The 25,688-nt window shown below is 32.7% G+C and overlaps 1 protein-coding gene and 2 pseudogenes across 3 annotated transcripts; all 3 read left to right on the top strand.

Moving 5' to 3' along the window:
- Positions 1–3,063: 3,063 nt before the first annotated feature.
- On the top strand, positions 3,064–6,375 carry LOC146907604 (L-type lectin-domain containing receptor kinase S.4 pseudogene; annotated as a pseudogene). The gene has a single exon (XR_015017845.1). The product of XR_015017845.1 is annotated as an L-type lectin-domain containing receptor kinase S.4 pseudogene (transcript).
- Positions 6,376–14,162: 7,787 nt separating this feature from the next.
- LOC146907603 (L-type lectin-domain containing receptor kinase IV.1 pseudogene) lies at positions 14,163–16,460 on the top strand (annotated as a pseudogene). Its single transcript, XR_015018512.1, has one exon. The product of XR_015018512.1 is annotated as an L-type lectin-domain containing receptor kinase IV.1 pseudogene (transcript).
- Positions 16,461–20,617: 4,157 nt separating this feature from the next.
- OHP (one helix protein) lies at positions 20,618–23,601 on the top strand. The gene is made up of 3 exons (XM_085724045.1): positions 20,618–20,956; positions 21,083–21,205; positions 23,324–23,601. The coding sequence occupies exons 1-3, from the start codon at positions 20,786–20,788 to the stop codon at positions 23,390–23,392; spliced, it is 363 nt and encodes a 120-aa protein (XP_085580171.1). The 5' UTR covers positions 20,618–20,785; the 3' UTR covers positions 23,393–23,601.
- The last annotated feature ends 2,087 nt before the right edge of the window (positions 23,602–25,688 follow it).

Genomic DNA, 25,688 nt, shown 5'->3' with positions numbered 1-25,688 from the left:
AGATTAACTGGACAGCAATAAAAAAAATATTAATGACAACAAAAAAATAATAGTTAGATTAACTAAATGGTTTTCTCTAATAGATAACTATTGGCAGGGAAAATGTCGAGAAACCTTTAGATGGTGAATGTGCTTACCTTTGGGATTGAAGATGATGAGGCCGTTTTGGAAATTTAACTTTGTAATCCATTAAACACCACTACTTTAGAATCTATGTTGTATAACTTCTACTTCAGTTTCATTTATGGCAGACCTATCTATTATTTGATATGTTATGGATCATGATTTTTTATATTTATAAGCATGTAATATCTATGTTCACAATCAGTTCACTTTTAACCGTTAACAAATGTGATTGCCAACAAAATTATCCGAAAAAAAGCAATCCACCCCGTGCGAAGCACGAGTTGACAACTAGTTTTTTTAGGAAATTGAGATCTCAAGTTTATTGCATATGTGGTTGTCACGTGGTATATTAAAAAACCAATGGCTGAGATTTGCTTAAGGAAAAAAACTCGGGAATAATGAATAGAGAGAGAGAGAGAGAGAGAGAGAGAGAGAGAGAGAGAGAGAGAGAGAGAGAGCTTTTCTCCATCTCTGACAAATGTCTCTGTCCGAGTACCCTCCGTCGTGCCGCCGCTCTCAAAGTAAATCCATCCACCACCGTCGTCGCTCACCTCTCACTTACAATTCCTATTCCTTTTCTATTTAAGATTATTTCAAATTATTTCAATTTAATTGACTTCGTGTTCTAAGGGTGTCGTTTCTCACAATGTTTTAGATGTTCATTGTGCCGACCTCAAGTCAACTCACTAGAGTGTTGATACCGTTTAGCTAAAAAAAGTCTCAATAGAGTAGAAAATAACAGTACGAATTAGAGAAGGAAACATGATAAGAAGCATCCAAGTCAATAGTGGCCAATTTGCATTTATCATATTGTTCTTCCTTCTTTGATTTATTGTAAGGAAAAATACAATATTTCCATGCACCAAAACTTCACACGTGACTTGCAATTTGTGTACATTTCAACTTGGAAGGGTTGAAGAGGTAAGATACAGTGCCCTCCCTTATGCAAGGTACGCACAAATGAATAGTCATGGATGTTACAATAGCAAAATATGGTTGAAAAATGAGATCTATTCAATCAGTTTTAAGATGGAGCATCTAGATTTTGCATTGATAGAGATATTCTTGTCGAATGGGGTGATGAGTGGAAATTGGGTCCCTTACTCCCCTCTACATCTTCCTAAAGTCGGTAGGATGAAAATAGAGAAAATTCCATTAATAATAATATTATATTAGCAAAATAAACCCATTAAGGTTGATTTGGCCGTGTTGGTGTTAGTTTGGGGTCTTAGAGTATACTCCTCCTTAAAATTATAAGTTTGATTCTTTATAATGTTAATATAGACAAACTAGTTAGTTTCTTACGTTGTGGGGTGGAAAATACTTGTTAGAACTTAAGTACATGAAAATAAACAAATCAGACAGAATTAGTCAATTAAGTTTCAAGGTCCCTTGGCTTAATTACTTGATTGAACATTTTTATCTATTCAATGCAAGACTCATAATATTGCTAGGCCATTTAAGAACTAACATTCACAACAATTTTCATTCTATCAGTGCTAATTCGATGATAAATCTTTTCTTTTTGTCGACTTCGCTCACCCATCAATATTCAATAAAACACTTTAATTCAACTTATAAACAGCCCTTTTCATGACTAAACTTCCAACAAAACCATCAATTATACAACTTAAAAGATTATAGTTCATTAAATAAAAGACACTCATAACTTAATTATCACATTAAACATTTTTATCAGGATACAAGACTCCACCGGTTACGCCCCGCCCCTAACAATTTTTAGTGAACTTTTATTTTTAGCAATATTTTCCAAATTTCAGCGCGGATTGATTGCATATGATTGAGCAGGGACGAGGACCATTATATCTCACGTAATTGATTTGAGATTTCTTCACAACTTGTCCAAATATTTAATATTATTTTATTCAAAAATAAATAAATAAATAAATCAATTGAAACATATATTAATAAATAACGAACCTTTACTGTCAAAAAAATAAATAATAACGAACCTTTGATGTCATTAAAAAACTTTTTTTCTTTACCGTGTTACTTGCATGAAAGCGAACATAACACGTCAGTTTTATGCCTAACTAATGAAAACATGACACCTCATTAAAAAATTAAAAAGAAAATCATAAAAAATATGACACAACTCTTCACCGCAAAAACAGCACCACCAGAAATAGATGCAACACTGGCATCGAATTTTTAGGCCGCTCCTGAACTCCACCGTACCAAATTTTATTCTGGCAACATTGCTGATGACCCAAACCTCTTCCACCGCATTGAACCATGGCAGAGGTCTGCGAGATCAATTTTCAGCAAGAGATTGAGAAATGGAAGCGGACGGATGTTGTGTACTGCATAACGATTTCATTTTAGTATTGTTCCAAGTTTAGATATTTTAAATATTAGAGAAATTGTTTTTAACCTCTTTCATTTTCATCCAACATATCATTAACGATGAAATAAAAATCAATTGAAACTCCTTCATCGGAATCCGTGCCTCTGTTTCATATAATCTCCATTTTTATTCTTATGACTGAAACAAACATACAGGTGTTATGGTTTTAATGGAGGGGTTGTAATAATGGAGAAAAAAGAATTGAAACTGAAGAGGAAGGTGGTGATGTTGGTTGGGGACGATGAAGTTACTAAGAGGAAGAGGATTGAAACTAACCCAGTTTCTGTGTTTGTCTCTGTTTTTTTTTTTGTTTGTAAAAAACGTGTGTTGTCATTCTATCATTGGTTGCACCCAAACATGACGTGTTGTGTATGACTCCATGCAAGAATTTCTCCATTAAAAGCATTTGTTAGCCACATAATATAGGTTTTAATAGTATAAACTAAAAGTATTGGGCAAAACTATGTTAGAGATTAAAAATTAAAAGGGTTTTCATTTTTAATCCCTTTTTAAACTTCATTCAAACTTTGATCAACTAAATTTTCTATTATCGGTTTTAGTCCTTTTTTTTTTTTTATAAAAGCTCACGTCCCATGTTTCAAATGACTGTCATGGATAAAGTTTTCAACCTCCATTGTTTAAAGCAATGTCTGACTTCTAAATTACATTTGCTACACATCGATCTCTTGTGAATTCTTCAATTTATCATTCTCACCACGAAAGTTCTTTCATCCACGTACACTCACATGTTTACCGTCATTGTCACTGCTCAACAGAACCCATTACCTAAACACCTTGTTAGAAACGCCTTGTTGGATCACAACTCTGATACCATTGTCGAGGTCATGGACGAGTCTGGGGGATTGTCCATATTGAGTTGAACATCACAATTTAATCCAAAATATTAAGACATTGAATTTATAAATCATCTCACTTATAAAATGTTCAACTTGTAAATAATATTTGATTTTGAACTTATTCTTCGTACGCAATAAGTAAAACCTAACATCCAGTTTGTTTTTGTAAATAGAGGATTTAAGGAGTAATGATATTTGGACATCCATTTCATGACAACTTTAGTGACAACCTTATTTTTCTCTCTTTTTATTGATTAAAAACAATGGAGAGAGAAAAAGGAAGAGAGAGGATAAGATCAACATGTGTGTATGAGAGAGAAAATTGTATCAAAGTTGTCATAAAATGTTTGTACAAATATCATTTCTCTTAAAAAATTATGTTGTTTTTTCCTTTGTCTGGTCTTGCTGTTTCTTTTTTGTACCTTTATAAAAAGAGTAGACTAATGAAAACAACCATTTACACCCATACCCACCCCCAAAAAAGCTTTCACTTTCACTCTGTCTTCTATAACTGCTGGCCCATGTGTGTGTGTGATCAATTAATACTCATACCACCTTATGTCATTATAACCCTCCATCATTCTCTCTCAGATCTACTTCAGCAACCTTCATTAAACTCAACTCAAACACATTAACACAAACACAAACACAATAACCTAGTATTATACATACATGTTCACAAACCCATCTCTTTCTAGTATTCATCATGCCAACCCATCTTCAATTTTTGCTACCATTTTTGTTGCTGTTTCTTATACCAGTTTTGTCTCAAGTTGACCAACTACTATACACAGGTTTTAAGGATGTTGGTCCAAAAAACCTAACCTTAAATGGCATAGCAGAGATAGAAAAAAACGGTATAATAAGATTAACAAATGAAACAAGTAGATTATTGGGTCATGCTTTTTACCCTCAACCATTTCAGATAAAGAACAAAACAACTGGTAAAGTTTTCTCTTTCTCTTCATCTTTTGCTCTTGCTTGTGTACCTGAATATCCTAAACTTGGTGGCCATGGCATGGCTTTTACTATAGTACCTTCAAAAGATCTCAAAGCTTTACCTAGTCAATATCTTGGTCTTCTGAATTCAAGTGATGTTGGTAATTTCTCTAACCATCTTTTTGCTGTTGAGTTTGACACTGTTCAAGATTTTGAGTTTGGTGATATTAATGATAACCATGTTGGTATAGATATTAATAGTATGCGTTCAAATGCATCTATTACTGCTAGTTATTATAGTGATGATGATATGTTGCATAATATTAGTATTAAAGGTGGAAAACCAATTTTAGTTTGGGTTGATTATGATTCTGAATTGAATCTTATTAGTGTTACACTTTCACCAACTTCAAATAAGCCTAAAAAACCTATTTTGACTTTTCATATGGATCTATCACCTCTTTTTCTTGATACTATGTATGTTGGTTTCTCTGCTTCAACTGGTTTACTTGCTAGCTCTCATTATGTTTTGGGTTGGAGTTTCAAAATTAATGGGCCGGCGCCGTTTCTTGATTTGTCGAAATTACCACAGCTTCCACATCCTAAGAAGAAACATACTTCTTTGATACTCGGTGTTTCGCTCGGATCTGCTTTGATTGTGTTGTGTAGTGTAGCATTTGGTTTTTACATTTATAGAAAAATCAAGAATGCTGATGTTATTGAAGCTTGGGAGCTTGAAGTTGGACCACATAGATATACTTATCAAGAGCTCAAGACAGCTACAAAAGGTTTCAAGGAGAAACAGTTGCTTGGGCAGGGTGGTTTTGGTAAAGTTTACAATGGGATATTGCCGAAATCGAAGATTCAAGTGGCTGTTAAGAGAGTTTCGCATGAGTCAAAACAAGGGTTGAGGGAATTTGTGTCGGAAATCGCTAGCATAGGCCGGCTTCGCCACCGGAATTTGGTCATGTTACTTGGATGGTGTCGTCGCAGAGGTGACCTTTTGCTTGTGTATGATTACATGGCGAATGGAAGCTTGGACAAGTACTTGTTTGAAGATTCAGAATGTGTGCTAAGTTGGGAACAGAGGTTTAAGATAATAAAGGGTGTTGCTTCAGGTCTTTTGTACCTACATGAAGGTTATGAGCAAGTGGTAATCCATAGAGATGTTAAAGCTAGCAATGTGCTATTGGATTTTGAACTCAATGGAAGATTAGGTGATTTTGGCTTGGCAAGATTGTATGAACACGGTGCTAATCCCGGCACGACAAGAGTGGTGGGAACATTAGGCTATTTGGCACCAGAGTTACCTAGGACAGGACGAGCAACAACAAGCTCCGATGTTTTTGCATTCGGGGCACTTCTTCTCGAGGTTGTATGCGGAAGAAGGCCTATTGAACCTAAGGCATCACAAGATGAGTTGGTGTTGGTGGATTGGGTTTGGGAAAGGTTCAAAGAAGGAAGAGCATTGGAAGTAGTTGACCCTAAATTGAATGGTGGTTTTGTTCAAACTGAGGTAATGATGGTATTGAAATTAGGTTTGATATGTTCAAATGATGTTCCTACTATAAGGCCTAGTATGAGACAAGTGGTGAGGATTTTGGATGGAGAAGTTGAGTTACCAAATGAAATGAGAAAGCCAGGAGGTATTGATTCACAAGAGGGGTTTGATGAATTTTTGAATTCTCTTGGAACTTCTAATTCATTTGATCAGATGAGTTCAAGCACTTATAATGGAAAGAGAGATATTGATAATACTAGTTTTATCACTTTTGGTAATTCACCTCAATCATCACTTCTCAATGCTAGAGGAGAAACAAGGTGACCCTAATATTTTACATGAAATTTGGTTTGGTTTAACATCTCATTATTATGTCAAAAAAAATGTGTTGATTATACAAAGTTTTAGAAATGATGTCTGAAATTGGAAAAGTAGCAAGTTCCAGTTTTTTACATGTTGTCTTGTAAAAAGTTTTGGACACTGATTGAAATTGGAAAACTAGTGTGTTTAGTTTGGAAAGTATATGAATTGATTTTACTTTATGTAGAGTTATTTTAGTGAAGACAGATTTTGCTTCTGCTTTAGTTGTAGCTTATATCTTGTTTTGCTTCTGCGTTACACCCTCCGGTCACTATTATAAGCAAAAATTCACATTTTGCATTCATTCAATTAATGATGTATATAGTCTTTATTATAGACTACATGCATCATTTAATGAATGAATCTAGAATGTTGATTTTTGCTTATAATAGTGACCGGAGGGTGTAGTGTTTAACATGTATAAGGTTAAATACCTCTTGTGGTTCTGTTATGTTTTTAACAAGTTAGTATATAAGACTGTTTCGCAACAAGTTGGTTATGTAAGTTATAAAATATTTTCTTCATTACTCTTTTTTCATCAAATCCGGTTAAAAAGTGTTTATGTGCACATTTATTGCTAAGTTGGTGGGTTGAAATTCACTTATCTCAATAATAGGATTTGTAGGTGTATTATTCAGTGTGTAAGTAATCATGGTCAATCTCAAACATTGTTTGGACCACCTCCTCAACGTTAAACTGTAATGTAAGCATTTTCTAACAAAGTTTGATTGAAAATGATAATATTGTAAATAATTTATAATTTAAAGGATCAATTTATAATTTATAATTATAGACTAAGTGCCCGTTTGGTTCAGCTTTGAATATAATTGATTCTGAGAGAATTGATTCTGATAGAATTGATTCTGACAGAATTGATTCTGAGAGAATTGATTTATGTTTGGATACAATTATGTAGAATTGATTAAACAAAATGATTTATGTTTGGATGCAATTATGTAGAATTGCTTTTGAATGTATAATTACTAAAATAGACATAGCTAAAGGAGAATTGATAAAGAATGAGAATTGATAAAGGGCAATAAAGTAAAATAACGTGTTGTAATAATAAAATATACAAACCTATACACGTTGTTCAAGGAGAATTGATTCTAGAAAAGCTAGAAGCTAGGATTTGTAGCTTCATGGAGAATTGCTTTTGGAGGACAAAAACAATTCTGAAAAGCTGAACCAAACACGTTGTTTTTGGCTAGAATTGCTTTTGGCACTGTAGAGAATTGATTTTGGGCTAGAATTGCTTCTCAGAAGTGGAACCAAACAGGCCCTAAGTTGGAGGAAGAGTAAGCATCAATTCCATTGAAAATCATATTTATGGTCAAACCCAGACCATAGTTGGCGCCCTGTTTTGTTGAGGCATTGTCTCTTTGTTAAATCAGATCAAATAGCTGGTCAATTTTTTTATCTTATTTTTAGTTGAGCATTTTTGCTTGTTTCTGAATATATGTGCCCATGTGTTATAAGGAATGACTAAAAATACAATTAATTTTCTTAATTAAAAAAAATATAACACTACATATGATCTATTCCCAAGAAAAACCAATATAAATGACGTGTGCATGATACCTGAAATCCATTTTCTGATGCATACCTATTCCTTCTCTTTAAAATAAATAAATAAAAAAATCGGGGTTGGGTGTAACGGAAAATACATAAAAAAGAAATTTTAATTTATGTTCTTATAATATTAAAATAATAAAACTTTTTGAAAATATTTATCTATGACAATTTGTAGTGTTTTGTAACTCCTTTACATCTCGTGTTTTATTGTTATCTTTTCTAATCCTACTGGATTAGAGATCCGCGAAGGTGACCGGTGATGAGATGAAGTTGACGTACTTGAACATAGATCCATCGTCTCATCGAGTAGTAGTGTATATGCAAATATTTTGACAACGATCAAGTAAGAGTGCACCAAATGTATCTGAGGTTTATATGATAGTTAAGTTTGCATGTAGATGAATGCTATGAGTTAGTATCTCTAATGATGAATTAGAGTTTGAGTCCCTTTAAGCCTTAATATGGACAATTGTTTTCAAGGGATATATGTGAGCAGATTAGATGAAGCTAACTTTGTATCCGAAATGGATGGTCTAGATTACTCTGAGGTGCTCTCATCCAATGTATTTAAGGTAAGTTCACGTGATGTTTCCTATGTGAAATAGTGATTTGGGAGGATCAGGTTCTTTGAGGAAATGGACCTTAGCCTAGTTCGAAACGAATTCTAGGAATCAAATAGAATTAAAAAAGATATTGATAAGACTTAATTTACACAATTAAGTAGTTTTTAAACATTTTTTAGTATAGATAGACAAAATGACAAATAATAATTGAAACTCACATACACAAGTGGTCAAATAGTGAAGTAGAGAGGTCTGAGTTCGAACCTCGATCACAAAGTCCGACTTAACAATTTCGATATTTTTACCAGCTAGGACTTATGGACTTCAAACTATAATTTTTAATCATTTGAAGTTAAAAAATTCCTACTAAAATTATTTTTGCATACTCTCCCACGACAATCACAAAGTCCGGCTTAACAATTTCGATATTTTTACCAGCTAGGACTTATGGACTTCAAACTATAATTTTTAATCATTTGAAGTTAAAAAATTCCTACTAAAATTATTTTTGCATACTCTCCCACGACAACAAATTTGGATATAGTTCTAATTTCAAAGATGCCAAGCCTGAGGTAGGAGATAAAGAACACTTTGATTGGCTAAGAATTGGTCGTTGCACACTCCCTTGAGGAAAGAAAAATTGAGAAACACTTTTCTATTTTGGTAAACATTCTTTTGAAACTAGAGAATATGGATTCTTTGTCAATGAGCATCAACTTGTCACAAAAGCAATTCTGCCCCATAGAAAATCATTTTCCAAGCATGATTGCCTTGAATCACAAAAGTCATAGCTGTCATTGGCTGACGGCTATTATTTAATATATTTATTGAATGAGAAATGATATTTTGACAACCACTTTTTGACAATTTTTGGACAACTTTCTCTCTCATACTCACATGATGTTGTTATCCTCTCTCTACCTTTTTCTCTCTCCATTGTTTTTGACCAATAAGAAGTGAGAAAAACAAGGTTGTCAACAAAGTTGTCATCAAATGGATGTCAAAATATCATTACTCTTATTGAATACCGTTCTTGACTCTGTAGAAATTAATAAACTAAGATTAATTAAAATAAGTTATCTAAGGTACAAAACAATTGATGATGCTTTGTAAGTTTGTATTGTGTCAAGGAAAAAGAGATTTCATATATTTCGGTTAAATATTTGTGTTGAAAATTATAGACGTCAGTTTCAAGACACGAAGTCAAGAGATTATAACTAAACAAAAATGGTAAATGCTAACCAGTGTCCTCAGGACAATGGTTAAGGAAGCAAATATAGTAATATCGTATTGGAACTTGTGCATTCAACTCCTCAAAAATCTAAAAAGTGATATTTTTAACTTAAAACTTCCTTTTTTTTGGTTTCCTTAACCATTGCCCTAAGGGTACCGGTTAGCATAACCCAACAAAAATATGTTACATATTAGCTTAAATCAACAAACAAGTGATTTAAAGTTAGGCAAGTTCTTCTTGTTCGATGACCGGTTAGGTGAGTACAAATACAACCAAATGCGAGTTAGTTGAATATATTTCAAGTTTATTAAGGTATATGAAGGTCATGAAGTTATCAGACTTAGTAAAAATTCAACAGAATTGAACATCCATGTTTATAACGCCACTAACCGAAGAAGCTATCAGCTTGAAGCCATATTCCAGAGGAAAGTTGTGCACAAGTGCACAATATCAACGAAATATGCGCGAAGTGGAAGACTCAAGCCAAACAAGACGCCCCACGTATCCCTCATGGCTATATGGATTTCCATAAAGACTTGGTGTTGGACATCTTGTTCAACGAGGATACATATATCGGCCTCATCCCTCTTGTATTTGTAAACAACTATTAAAATGACAGCTAAAAATCAACAATTTATAGCAGTAGAATACTAGATGGTTGATTGAAGAGACTATGTGTGTGTTTGATTCCAATTTTTTGAGAACAAAAAATAATTTTAGAGGTATATAACTAATTTTATCATGTTTTTCTTTTACTATATAAAAAAAATGATAAATCAATACAAGTTTGGGCCTAAATATCTGGCGACATCTTCCAACCAGATCCAATTGAAAATTGATGTTGACACATTAAAGAAGGATAAAACACACCAGTAAATTATTCAAATGCCCCCATCGGCAGTTAACTGCCACGGAAATTAACTGGCGGTAGTTAACTGCCGAAATCCAATTTAATCCATCGGCACTTAAGTGCCGAGGAAATCATTTACAGTTTCGTTTGCCAACAACCACACCCAACCGCTTGCCACCGTCCACACCACTCATCCCCATCTCTCTTTCAATCTGTATTCTTTCGTTCTTGAAACAACAACATTTGATTCATCATTAAACCATCACCACTCTCTTCTCAATTCTTATCGTCCACACTCGCGGCAAAATCAAGCCCATTGGTCAGTTTCTCTGTTGAGGCCACAACTGTTCTTTCTCGCAGTTATTTATGTTCCAAACCATGGTTATTTTCAGCCTCCTCTTCAATTTTTCTCACCGCCGAAAACCCAACCGGCGAAACCGTACCGGTGTCGGTTACGTTTGGCACCGAATTTTGATTTTTTTGATTTTAATTAAAGTTGAATTTGATTAATTGTGTGACACCAGCATCGGCACCAATCTCAGTGGCAGTGTGGTGTGGATTTGTCAATCAACGAAGGTGATGAGAAGAATTCAGGTTGGAATGATTTTGAACAAACCCACCACTACTACAATCTGCATCTTGAAAAGGAGAGAACCTTGTTTTCTTCAATAGAACACGTAAAGTGTTGAAGAATTTAAAAAATAAATGAAACCAGTCTCAAGTCTCAACATTGATTCCATGAAATGATTTCCACGACAATTAAGTGCAGATGGATTAAATTGGATTTCGACAGTTAACTACGTAAATTTTCGCGGCAGTTAACTGCCGATGGGGGCATTTGAGTAATTTAATGGTGTGTTTTAGCCTTCTTTAATGTGTCAACATCAATTTTTCCAACTGTATTCCTACATGGGCCTCTTTTTTTTGGGTGGTGGCCGGGGTTCGAACCCCGGATCTTGCATATATTATGCACTGTCCATACCAACTGAGGTAAGCTCAAGATGACCTACATTGGCCTCTTTGCTAGCAAGTGAGAAGCCTAATTTTGTTTTGTTTTTCCGATTGTGTTGGGTGGGAGGGGGCCGACGAGATTAACGGTGGGTAAACTGAGAGAATAGACAGATGAATTTGTAGCGTCACATTGAACACTGACCCAGTTACAAACCGAATCAGAAGCGTTCCATTGAACCCGGTTCGAGTGTGGTGTTTGTGAAATGAAAGCAAGGAGTGCTTGCTTACCTTGAACCGGTTCCGAGTAGATCTTGAAATGAAAGCAAGGAGTGTGGAACTGAAACATCTGGGAGAGAGAATGGTTGGGGAAGAAAGTGAGAAAAAATCCAGTGTTAAAGGAGCATGATAAGACTGTGTTCTTTATTTAATCAAAGGTTGAAAAAACAACTTTCCCATGGTGGGAAAAAGTAGCCTTTCCCAGGCTAAACGCCACCTTTAGTTGAAGCTCCTTGACCCATCTTAATGCAAGCAAAAGTCCCATGGCTTCGCCTTCATCTGCATCAAGAAGTGAGGAGAGCCATTGAGTCTGAGCTAGCACATAACTACCTTGATCATCATAGATGCACATATCTATACCCACTATGTTTCTATCCCATGAAAATGGCGTATCCACTTTACACTTACAACATTTTTCACTCAATTTGGGCCAATTTGTCGAACATTGATGAGCAACCTAGTTTTAATATTCCAAAATAGAATTGATTTTATCATATTTGGATGATTTGAAGGAAAATCAATTTTGTTTGTAGAAATAATTCTACTTGAAGTTAGGATTTGTAACTTTTGACTTCTACAATTGATTTTAGCTTTGAATTTATTGTTAAATCTACTTTTACATAAATATATTCAAACGTAAAAAACTTTACATTCAATCATTGCGGGGCGAACCCACCATAAGGCATGGTGTGGCAGTTGTCACACTAGATTATTGCCCAATATATATATATATATTTCTAATATAGTAGATCGAAAAAATAATATATACCAAATAATTCTATAATGTTTCACAAATCAATGTATTGCTCAGCGGTAGATTGTCCTTTAGCTATAGTCACGGCCATGGTTTAACTACCGGTGCCTCTCGTTTTAACTTTTTTTTTTTAAGAAGAAAATCATAGTTTAAGAAGAACATCATAAAAAGTGTGGTGGATAGGATTCAAACTGACAGAGGTGAAACAGACTAGCCTTCTCCATTTTGTTGTAGTGCTTTTTTTGTTTCATTTTCGCATTACTAATATATATATATATATATATCGTATTATAAATCAAATAGTTTCTTTTATAATTTTGTCATACCAAACCATCATGTCTAGGTCCGCCCCTGATTGCAGAATCACAAATACATTTTGTTTATTTAAAATCAATTTTTGTAGCTACAGAAACAAATGGTTACTACATCTTTGCAAATTTAATTTGAAAATCAAATGAATAAATTTACTAAGGGTGAACCTTATTTAACCAGCCTAACTCAATATTGTTTAGGCAAATATAGCCAAGCAAAACCACACAAAAGAGGGATCCAACTTTATTCGTCTCACAATATCCAATATATACTATGGTGATTCAAAATAGTTTCTTCAAAATAATGCACACACAAAAAAAAAAGGAAAAGAAATAATTAACCAAGCTTTATTCCTGATTCTTACTTTTATCTTTCTCTTTTTTATCCTCCTATGTCTCATTTTTTCTGGTGAAATTTCGAATGAATTACATCATCTGGTAAAAGGAAGGTCCCCACGCTAGCTACTTTACCTTAAGTTGCAAACTTTGATATGAGAAAAGGAACCTTCCTTGAAACCAATTTCCCGTGTTCCTATTAATTTCTTCCTTAGCTACCAAGTAGGAGTACCAATTAAGTTGACAATACAAATTGGATAGTTACAACTTGAAAACTACGTGTAGCAAAATATTAATATTGAGTTCAAATTCAATACTTTTGGTGGTTTAGAGTTATGTCACATTAGAAAAAAAAAACTCTTAGCCCTTAAATAATACATATTATTGATCAATAAATTAATAATATTATCAATCAAATAATTGAGTTTAAGTGGTTAATTAATAAGTTCTACCAAAGACAAATTATTCAGAAGAATTCTTTGGCGAAATAATTCTTGGGAACTTGTTTAAGAGCTAAGAGTATTGATTTTTTTTTCAAATTTGTCCATGAGAAGAGATGGTTAATTTAATTATTTTTATCAAGAATTTTGGGAAATTTAATTAAAATATAATTTAATGCATTTAAAAATTTTAAAGGATCCACAAATACAAAGTGACAAATATTTTTTAAGAAAGTCCTATATATAAAAAAGGGGTAATAAATTTTTATAAATTTAGACTACAATACCATTGATGATTATTGTATTTTAATCACTAACTCCTAATCTTAATTATTTTTTTGAAGGGTCCTAATCTTAATTATTAATCTCAGCTAATTTCTGGTTTCAATTAATTTATAATTTTCAATTCTAAATTTTCATATAAAAATATAGTACAAAAAGTTACATTATTATATCACAATTTTCTAAAATAACTAAAGTTTCTAGACAAAAATAAAAAGTTCAAAGCACAAAAATTCAAGCACATAGGGAATATTACTTTTGTCCATAGCAAGTTTCCTTAGATTTTGAATTTAAATTGTGACATAAGATTTTGAAAAGAAAGAACAATAAATAATCAAAATGAAAGTGATGTATTCGACTTTTCTTAATCACAAACACATGAATTGTCCTTTCCTCATTTAACACCTAGATAGAGGGGTTTCCTTTTACTATGAAAGTGCTAGGATCTTTCCACGTAAGCCACATGAAAAATTCAAAATATGTACTTCAAGCATATCATAGAAACAAAACAATAACTATAGGGTCACAAATCATAGAACAAGAAGCATATTGCAAAATATACCAAACAATGTCTTCTAAGCTTCTAGCAATGTTTTTTATGTTTGTCACATTAGTAGCTAGTGAAGATAGCAATATTAGTTTCATCTATAATGGTTTCAAATCATCACATTTGTATCTTGATGGTGTTGCTGAATTAACCTCAAATGGTTTACTTAGATTAACCAATGATACAAGACAACAAAAGGGTCATGCTTTCTATCCAAACCCTATAGTTTTCAACAATGGAAGTAGTAGTAGTAGTGTATCTTCTTTCTCTACTACTTTTGTTTTTGCTATAAAATCTGAGTTTCCTAATCTTAGTGGTCATGGAATTGTTTTTGTTCTTTCTCCAACAAAAGGGTTGCCAAATTCACTACCAAGTCAATACCTTGGTCTATTCAATGAATCAAACAATGGAAACAACAATAACCATGTTTTTGGTTTGGAGCTTGATACAATCATGAATACGGAGTTTGATGATATCAATGACAACCATGTTGGAATTGATATCAATGGATTGAGATCAGAAAAATCGGCTTCGGCGGGATATTACGATATTGATGGCAATGAGTTCAAGAATTTGAGTCTTTTTAGTGGCTTGCCAATGCAAATTTGGTTGGAATATGATGGTGAAAAGAAAAAGATTGATGTTACTTTAGCTCCAATTAATGTTGTTAAACCAAAACAACCTTTGTTATCATTTACCAAAGACCTTTCTTCAATTCTTAACAGTACTATGTATGTTGGATTCTCATCTTCAACAGGTTCAATTCTAACTTCTCATTATGTTCTTGGTTGGAGTTTTAAGGTTAATGGTCAAGCTCAAAATCTTGTAATCTCTGAACTTCCTAAGTTACCTACTTTGGATGAAAAACATGATTCTAAGGTAATTTTGAAAATTGGGTTGCCATTGATTTCACTATGTTTGATTCTAATGGTAGCTATAGCAATATTTCATTTCATCAAAAGGAAGAAAATGTTTTCTGAGCTTCATGAAGATTGGGAGAAAGACTATGGAACTCAAAGATTCAAGTACAAAGATTTATACTTTGCAACAAAAGGTTTCAAGGAGAAAGAGCTATTAGGAACAGGTGGATTTGGTAGAGTTTACAAAGGGGTGATGCCAATTTCGAAACTCGAGGTAGCCGTGAAAAGAGTTTCTCATGAATCAAGACAAGGGATGAAGGAATTCGTCGCGGAAATTGTTAGTATCGGTCGTCTTCGTCATAGAAATCTCGTTCCACTTCTCGGCTATTGCAGGCGAAAAGGCGAGTTACTTTTGGTCTACGATTACATGCAGAATGGAAGTTTAGACAAATATTTACACAACAAAGAACAAAGATTTACCTTAAATTGGAGTCAAAGGTTTAGAATCATTAAAGGTGTTGCTTCAGGTTTGTTTTATTTGCATGAAGAATGGGAACAAGTAGTGGTTCATAGAGATATTAAAGCTAGTAATGTTTTACTAGATGGTGAAATGAATGGCAGATTAGGTGATTTTGGTCTATCAAGATTATATGATCATGGAACTGATCCTCAAACTACACATGTTGTTGGAACACTTGGTTATTTAGCACCAGAACATACAAGAACAGGTAAAGCTACAACAAGTTCTGATGTGTATTCTTTTGGTGCATTTTTACTTGAGGTAGTTTGTGGTAAAAGACCTATTGAACAAGTAAGGGAATGTGAGAGTATAATATTGGTTGATTATGTTTATGATTGTTGGAAAAGAGGTGAGATTATTGAGGCTAAAGATGTAAATTTAGGTGTGGATTATGTGGTTGAAGAAGTTGAATTGGTTTTGAAACTTGGTTTGTTATGTTCACATTGTGAGGCTTTGGCTAGGCCTAGTATGAGACAAGTTTTGAGGTATTTGGAGAGGGATTTGGCACTTCCAGATTTGAGTTTTCTTAGTTTGTCTTCAATGGGATTAACTTCTGGACAATGTGAAAATTTTCAGGATTATGGTATGTCTTATCCTTCTTCTTCTATGGATAGACCATTCTCACATACTTCTTCAATTGCTGAATCACTTCTCTCTGGTGGTCGTTGAGTTCATAAGAATAAGATATTTTAATAGAAATTTTCTCATAGGAATATTTGATTGTAGTTGATCTTGTATTATATTTTGAACTGAGATAGATTTTGTATCTTATTTGATTGTCTGATTAATGGCGAAATATTTATTGTTTAAGTTTTCAGTCGCTTGAACTTTTTTTTTCTTTCTTTTGAATAATTTAGTGACTAGAATTAACTTCAAATAAGAGAGAATTTGTGTTCGAACTCCAACTCTATAATGACCTTATCAACTGAACTATGATTACAAAAAAAACTAGTGTATTAAATTATAATATTTGTTTTGTCGAAAGTCTTAGCTAAACTGTAAGAAATGACAAAATTGTTAGACTGAACGCCGTGATCAAGGTTTAACTCCAACTCCTCTATTTATGTCTGAGGGGTTATTTTAATCAATTTCAAAATTCTAAAATTAATTATATCAATAAATCCTAAACTTTGAGGCCTCCAAAGTGTTTAAGGATTCAAACTCTGTAGTTATCAATTTTTAAGCGTCCAAAATTTTGAGGACCAAAGTCGAAAACAAAGCTTCCAAAGTGTTCTTTTTGTCTGGATACGGAGTGTGTATTTAAGTGAATAAATATTGATCTTGAGGTAGGGACGGATACCGGTACAAGCTTATGTAGGCTTGTGCCTGCACTAAGTTTTTAATTTTTTTTATAGTAGTATAATTTAGTAAGAATTAATATTTTGATCATATAACTCACATATATCACAAATTTTTTTTCTTTTGGCCCACACATACAATCACACGTGACACAACAAGTAACAACACAATCACTTTCATGTTTCAAAATATAAAAAAACAATAGGAAAATGTTACCTAATGCCCTCGGAACACTAGTTAAAGAAACATGTATAGTAAAAATTTCTTGGAATTTGTGTAATTAAGTACCAAAACAATAACTTCTTATAACAAGATAAAATTATCACAAATCATTCAATGTTTTTGAGAATATGAACAATTATTAAGGACAATTATGATTTATATTTCTCTTTCTGGTCAAGTAGTTTAATGACTAAAAATTCATGTCACAATGACCCTAACTACAAATTTATATATAAGGTGCCCCACTATTCAAAATTCCTAGATCCGTCACTGTTTGAGGTGGCCTTTGTTTTAAGTTTACAAAATACAATTTTGGGAATAATTTGTCTGGGAATATAAGGATGAGAATTGTATTTCTGAGAAAATGTGTTTGATTAATATTTATTTAAGGTATTTTTAGGAATGATTGATAAAACGATATTTATGGATAATAATTAATGATTTTATTCCCGCTTTCATGAGAACTTTATTCCTTCTAAAATGGTCGATCAAATTTTTTTTCCACCACATTAGTATGTTGTTATGGGTTGGTTTGGAATCAAATTTTCTTAACCACGTTAGTTTGATGTTAAGGGTTTATTCAGTTTAATGGAGGGGAGATGAGGGAATAAATTTTAGAGGTGTGTTATTTGAACACGCATTTCATAGACAACTCATTTGACAACCATAAATTTACAAAAAAAAAGTAGGTTTTGACACAAAAATCAAAGCAATAGAGAGATAAAGTAAAAATATATGTGAATATGTGAGAAAGTTGTCACAAAAGTTGTTACAAAATGATCGTACGAATATCATTTCTCTAAATTTTAATACAGGAGAGGGGAAAGGAGGGGAAAAGATGTAAAAAAAAAAATGGAATAGATGTAAAAATAATATATACTAGAATGTAAAAATAATATATACAAGTGTCATACCTCAATTTTTGACCTAAGGATCCTACATTGATACACCGACACGTGCCATTCGACCCTGGTCAGTTTCTCACCTTTTCGATGAAAAATTCGGCAGAGAGGTATTTTAAAATACCTCATATTTGATTCCGAGTCGGACCATTTTCTCTCTATTTTTTTATTTTATTTTAGTCTTTATTTCCATCTTTTATTTTTCATTTTTTTTTGTTATTCATTACCTATATTTTTATTTTACTCTTTTATTTTAATTTTAGTATTTAGCTGTTTAGTTATTTTTATTTTTATTTTACATTATTAAGTGATAAGTTCAAAAAAGTCAAAAATCCAAAAAATATACATGTTTATCTTTTATTTCTTCATTTATTTTTATTTATTTATATTATTAGATGATAAGTTCAAATGACCAAGCCTCATATGTAGCCAAACCAGTCCAAATACATTTTCCTTCTCCCCAAGCCAAGGCATGCGGTTTCTTTTTCACCAAATCCTAATCCTATAAGAAGCAACCTGTACAGATGCACAAACACACACAATTTTACCCAACCACAATTTTCACACGCACAAATATTCACCCTGTTTTCTGTTTCAATTTTATTTCTAAAAAAGCCCTAGCCACCGTAAATATTTTCGTTGGAATTCAATTTTAAACGTCGTATTGTTTCTTTTATTTTTATAGCTGCTGTTCTATATTTCAATTCATTCGATTTCAATTTGCAGCCGCTATATGATTATATAAATTTGAGAAACCTTATTCCCATGCAATTTTGAAGTTTCAATTGTCCTTTATTTCTTATTTTTATTCACGCTACTTCTTTCAATTTGCTATTCTCATATTTTATTGTTGCAGCCTGTTACTTCCCTGGTTCCGTGAATAACAAAGGGATGCACCAATTCAATTCCAATTCCTTTCCTTGTTGTTGCGCTGCTGTTCCACTTTAATCCAAATTGATATTGCCTTTCATTGTTGCTATGCACTTATTCCCTTAATTGAAAGTCATTCATCAATTAACAGGTACCAGTACGGTTCTCCGGTAAATTGTTCGAGTTTAGTTTAGGTTTTTTTTTTTTTTTTTAGTTTAGGTTTAATATCAAGCATATTTAATTTTCCGCCGTTTATATTATTGCACAATTTAGAATGTAAAAATAGGCTTTAATGTAATTTATTTTTTCACTGCAGATCCTAGAATGTATAGTATGTTTTTATGTAATAGCTTTAGGTGCATGTGTGTGGGTGTGTGTTTACCTTTTATGCTTGGTAGTTTAGGTCAAAAGTCCTCGTGGTGGTCCAACGCCACCATAAGGTCCCTACGCTTTTATTTTTTCCCGCTCCGTTAGTTTAATTTTTATTCCAATTATTTGAAAACAACAAAAAAATGCATATAACAAAAATACAAAAATATTTTTCACAATAAACCTTGATCTTAAATCAAGTGATCGTCTTTTTTTATTTTCTTTTCTTAATCAAATATCAAATCAATCTTAATTTCATTTTGAGTCCATTTTCTTTAATATTAAAAAACACAAACAAATACTCCTTTGTCACTTTGGCTTTCTTTCATTTTAAAACCTTTTCAAAAAACAATAAAAAACACTCAACCAATCAAACTTCAATTTTTACCACGAACTACGTGATTTTGATCCCTCACGGGTACGTAGGCAAATGACTTGTCCTCTCAAATCAATAAAATGTAGATAAACTAGGTCTCATTTCTTTTATCATTTAAAATTCCTTTTTTCCAAAAAGCAAGCAAGTTATAGCACATAATTTAAATAAAACTTAGAGGTTCCCGTAGAGTACTACGGATATAAAGGGTGCTAACACCTTCCCTTCATGTAACTAACCCCCAAACCTAAAATCTTTTTAAAATGGGGTAGTTTGAACTGTTTTCCCCTTTTCCTTAAAAAATTAAATGTTCGGTCGTGAAATAAAAAAGTGAGTCAAACGCTAATCAAATAGCCTTGATCTCCGAAAAATGACGCGACAACAAGAATTTAAGTATTAGAAAATCAGAAGTATGTTTTTTTTTATGGTGACCAGAGTTTGAACCTTAGACCTTGTATATTTTATGCATTTTCCATATCAACTGAGTTAAGCTCACGAGCACGGAAAATCAGAAGTATATAATATACTCCCTCTCTCTCTCACAATAATAGTCTCTTTAACATTTTTTCTTTTTTTTCTCAAAATAATTGTCACTTTAGAATACCAATGCAGCATTTATTATTTTTTTCCATTATTATACCTTTATTTATTGAATTTCATCAAATTTAACTACCCCACTAACTACAATTAATAAGGATATTTTAGTAAATGATATTAATTTTACCACTTTAGAGACAACAATAATTTAGAGACGGAGGGAGTAGTATACTACACCCTCCGGTCACTAATATAAGCAAAAATCTACTTTTTAGATACATTCAATTAATGATGTATGTGACATATAATAAAGACCATATACATTATTAATTGAATGTATCTAAAAAGTGGATTTTTTTTATATTAGTGACGAATGGGGTATCTTTTATCATATCCAGGCATCTGCCATGGTTATTGTTACACGTATCCTTTGTGCCAACCCCAGCTTCCAAACCACACAAAAACAACTAAACAAGTGGAAGAACATACTAGAAAAAAGAAAAGAAAAGAAAAACTAGATAACCCGCACAGTGAAGGAGTAGCTGCAGTTATCAACCATTGCCATGGCTACCTCATCAACCAAATTACCATCATCATTCATCTTAGGAACCCCTTCACTTCACTCTACAAACCATCAACTTTTGTTCCTTCAAAACCATAACTTGAACAGACCAGCAGCACCTCACAGGAAGAGAGTTTCCTTAACTGTTCAAGCAGTAAAACCTCCTTCTGGTGTAAGCACTTTATATTTTTTAGTTTTTATGATATAGCATAGTTATTAATATTTTCATTTTTTTGTTAATTTTTTTAATAAGTTATTTATGAAGTTTTTGGATTATTTGGGTTTGTGTTATTTTCAGGTTGAATTCCCAAAAGTACAGCCTCAATTTAAACCACCATTTCTTGGGTTTACAAAGACTGCTGAAATATGGAACTCTAGAGCTTGCATGATTGGACTCATTGGAACCTTCATTGTAGAGCTTGTGAGTATCTTCTATCTTCATTTTTAATCAATTTGCATTTTATATGTAATAGGGGTTTTTATGTTATTGAATTAGTGAAACTGTGTTGCACAAAATTAAGAATAAATGGAAAATAAAAACATTGAGATTAGATGGAAAAGGATTTGGATTCTCTTCGGTGGAGAAATTAAAGTTGAACGAATTAGACCGTCCGATCTTGATCAAATAGAATACAATGTAAATGTATAGAGGCCCGAGATTAAAATCAAAGTTTACTAATGTTGGCTGAATTAATGATCATGATTTGCTTAACTGCTTTAATCCGTGAATTGGTGACTCTTGATGCTATTAGACTGGACTGCAATAATGTTAAGAAGTTGAAAGATAGGGAATAGATCATCTCCAGTTAACTTTTTCTCCTGTTTTCTCCTGTGCCAATCCTAACCATCCATTTTTAGATCAACGGCAGCTAATAAAAACAATTAATAAAATGGATTTTGGCTGTTTCCCTTCTTTCTTCCTCACGAGACCCCCTTCCTCACAAACCCATCTCTGCACAATCATATACCTTATTCACAATTAGTTTTCTGCAAAATCCAATTCGTACCCTAAGTCACTTTGCAATCTACAAGAATTTCAATTATGTTATTTGCCTTGCTTTGCTTTGTTGTTATAAGATTCTAATTTTTTTCTGTTAGTGTCGTACCCTGTGATCTTAACATCATATCAGTAGTATTTTGTCCAACTTTTCATATTAGTTTCATAGGCAGCAACTGTTATTATTTGCAAGCAATTTGCTTCCAAGTAATTTACATAAACTGCCAAGACATATAGGCATGGGATGCCGCTAGTTTAATCACATGTTCACAGCTCCCCTCAACCTTCGCAAATCGCCGTTGTCTCGCCGCGAGTCGCACGATCTCGAATGGGTTGCCGCCGCCGGTGTGAAGATCTGAATCATGGAGTTGCTGGCGATCGTGAAAAAATAGGATTGAGATGAGTTTGTGAAGAAAACAAGAAGAGATAACGATAACGGTGACGGCGATGGCAATCAAGGAGCACGTCGGTGGTAATCAATGGAGCACGGCGATGACGTTCATTGGGTCTGTGTTGTTATGGAAGATGAAGCGGTTTCTATTTTTCTCCAGGAAGCCAGAATGTGAAAAGGAAGGGAATTGAAAATGAGACATTAAAATGAATGAAGGGCTAAGATCAATTAAGGTGTCATTAAAAGAATGGACGGGCAAGATTATTCCACAGGAGAAAACAGGAGGAATTTTCCACTGTAGTGGATCCTCTCCCTGAAAGATAGAAGAGGGCATTTATCTTAAAATTCAAATAATTAATGCAAGACTCTAAAGTCTAAACACACTCCGTGATGTTCAAGATTGAACATTTGATGTGTGTGTTAAGAGTCTAATATTGGATGAGATGACCAAATTAAATGTTTATAAATGGGGACAATCTAAGTGATGAGTTAGATCCAATTCTAACATGGTATTAGAGTGTCGTTCAAGATTGTTGGACCACCTGCTATTGGGTCACCGATCATTTAATACTGCTGGGGGTGTGTGTTGAGAGTCTCACATTAGATGGATGACCTGTAAAGTGTTTATAATTGGGGACAATTCTCACCTGTAAAACCGATTTTGTGGAGTTGTGTTAGGTCCAACCACAAATTATAAAAGTGTGACTTAAGTGACCCAGTACCCAGTAACACATGGTTCAATGAATCTCAGATAGACTCGTCTACCATCTTAAAATTTTGGTTTAGGCTTTGTTTGTTATAAAATAACAAATAGTTGGCTTATAACAGATGAACTTATAGCGGATGACTTATAAACTTGTTTATAGCTGATAGCAGATAAGCTGACCGATGGAATTTGTAGTGTTTGATAAAATTAACGGTTGAAATAACTTATAAATATGAAATGACAAAAAACCACTATAAGCTTATAAAAATTAGCTATAGAAATTAGTATAAGCTCGTGAGAAAGTAACCGTTACCAAAAAGATCTTTTTCATTCAAACGAGCTTATGAGACATAAACCAAACAAACCCTTGGTTCCCACTCCTCCTTTAAGCATAAACATTATTCTTCCTAATTAAGTTATTGTGTGATTCTGGTGTATTTTGCAGATAATCCACAAGGGAATACTTGAGGTGATTGGACTTGAAATTGGAAAAGGCCTTGATATTCCTCTTTGATCATTCAATTTCATTGTGCATGTAACTATTGTCACATGTATTCAATTTTAACTTTTTAAAATGGTTTCAAGTACATGTTTTCTGTCATTTGGCTATATCTACTGTGATTTAAAATTTTAGCTCAAGTAATGTCAATACAATTGTAAATGGAATGTTGCTTGATTTAGTACATGGAAATCAGTTAAATGCTTTTAAAGCTGATACCAAAATGTGTTCTTAGGAAATTACCTTAGGAGTTGTCTCTGGCTATGAAATGTTCCAAAAGTTCATTTTTAATCTTGGATATATAAAACAAGTGCAAAAACAGAAGTTAAGAAGATCGTCTACTTTCTACATTCAGTTTCTACATCCAATTTTTTCATTCCTAAGTTGTAGGTTAATTTTCCATGACTCATAAAAGTAAAATTTGATAATATTTAGAGACCATATTCAGGTGCTTCTTATCAATTTGACATCATCACTTGAGTTCAATCACTTAAATTTTTTTTTTTATAACAATTGTCAATATTAACAAACTTTTTATTTCTCTCCTACCAATCGAACTTTTTTTTTTTTGAAAGATCCTACCAATCGAACTTAGTTGTCTTATTTATACACCAGCAATATATATATATATATATATATATATATATATATATATATATATATATATATATATATATATATATATATATATATATATATATATGAGTTTTGTTACAAGCCACCCTTTGGTGGTGTCTTTTAACAAGTCACACCTTAAGGTGTGATTTTCACTTTTTAGTTATAACTTTGCTAAAAGACACCTTCATAAAAGTAAGTTGGTGTCTTTTCACAAATGCTCATAGAGTAACTTGATAAAAGACACCTTCATAAAAGGTGTCTTCTATCATAACCATATATATATATATATATATATATATATATATATATATATATATATATATATTAACGTGTTAGTATCAATGAAGGTCGGATACGTAGTATGGATGCGGGTACGATACGATATGGGTATACGGATACGTGAAATTTTAAAAGTCAGGATACGATATAGTTAAAAGTACGCTAACAAAATATTTATATTAAAATTTATATGCATGTAAAATATTTGAAAAAAAAATAAGCATTGATTACTATTTAATACTATATAATCATAAAAGTCACAATTTAAGGAAAATAATACATGTGATAAAAAAAAGGTAAAGTTTCTTTCTTTTTCATAAATAGGAAGGAATTTCGAAAATTAGAGACCAAGAGGTCTTTTCATATACAAATTGAGAAACAATGTAAGACGGAACTTCTTCTAAGTTGTCTTATTGTATTTGTAGCAACGAGTCACAATGGAAATAATCACAACAATTTCAACAAAATTCTAGTGATTTTGAAAATTATAACTCATTCATACACTCAAATATCAAATAAAGTGTGCCAAGTCATCATTATTATTGTAGAATTAAAAAGTTGTGTGTGACTTTCTAGGTTGTAGCATGGTTCGTGTATTCGACCACACTTTCAAAAACATGCCTACACGTGATTTGAATCTTCAAACTTGAGTCGTATATTTGTTAAACTTGTTTGTTGGGGTCTTCTAATGATGAGAATACTCCATCCGTTTCAAAATATAAGCAAAATTTATTTTTTAGTGTCATTCATTTAATGATGTATGTGTGGTCACATACATCATTAAATGAATGAATCTAAAAAGTGAATTTTGTTTATATTTTGAAACGGATGGAGTATATGTCAAATTAAATTGATAGCTCTAGCAATGTCATCTTCTTCGAGTCTTCCTACGTCATCATCCATTATTTTCCATGTAGTCAAGCCCATGATTGATTCATTTAATTTTTTAATAACGACTTCAATAATTCAAGTGGGATAAAACTATTAAAAAAAAGGCTAAAACCCACTTTTTGCCCCCTAAGTTTGCAAAAGTTGCGATTTTGGCCCCCTATTAAAAAAAATAGCATTAGTGACCCCCTATGTTTAGGGAAATATGCTCTTTTGACCCTCTAACATAAGGGAAATATGCTTTTTAGACCCCTTATCTTTAGAAAAAGTTGCAATTATGCCCCTTTTTTGGGACACGTGGCCTCTTCTCAATAATTTTTGGACGAAGGGTGCCAAAAATGCTATTTTTTTTAATAGGGGGCCAAAATCGCAACTTTTGCAAACTTAGGGGGCAAAAAGTGGGTTTTAGCCTAAAAAAAACCACAGATAGTACTTAAATTTTAATTTCATATAAAAATTGGCATTGATTAGTCTGAGTTCCGAACTTCTGAATAATTTATTTGGTTTTTTTAGAGAAATTTATTTG

Source organism: Medicago sativa, chromosome 7 (assembly GCF_051527215.1).
Source record: "Medicago sativa cultivar Bolivia chromosome 7, Bolivia_mono, whole genome shotgun sequence".
Classification (NCBI taxonomy): Eukaryota; Viridiplantae; Streptophyta; class Magnoliopsida; order Fabales; family Fabaceae; genus Medicago; species Medicago sativa.
This window is presented reverse-complemented; position numbering and strand designations above follow the sequence as displayed.

What these genes read in the sequence shown, in the direction of transcription:
- OHP (XM_085724045.1), top strand. Translation starts at nt 20,786, where the DNA reads ATGGCTACCTCATCAACCAAATTACCATCATCATTCATCTTAGGAACC. An exon ending in CAGTAAAACCTCCTTCTGGT is followed by an intron (nt 20,957 to 21,082) that starts GTAAGCACTTTA and finishes TGTTATTTTCAG; the next exon opens with GTTGAATTCCCAAAAGTACA. An exon ending in GAACCTTCATTGTAGAGCTT is followed by an intron (nt 21,206 to 23,323) that starts GTGAGTATCTTC and finishes TGTATTTTGCAG; the next exon opens with ATAATCCACAAGGGAATACT.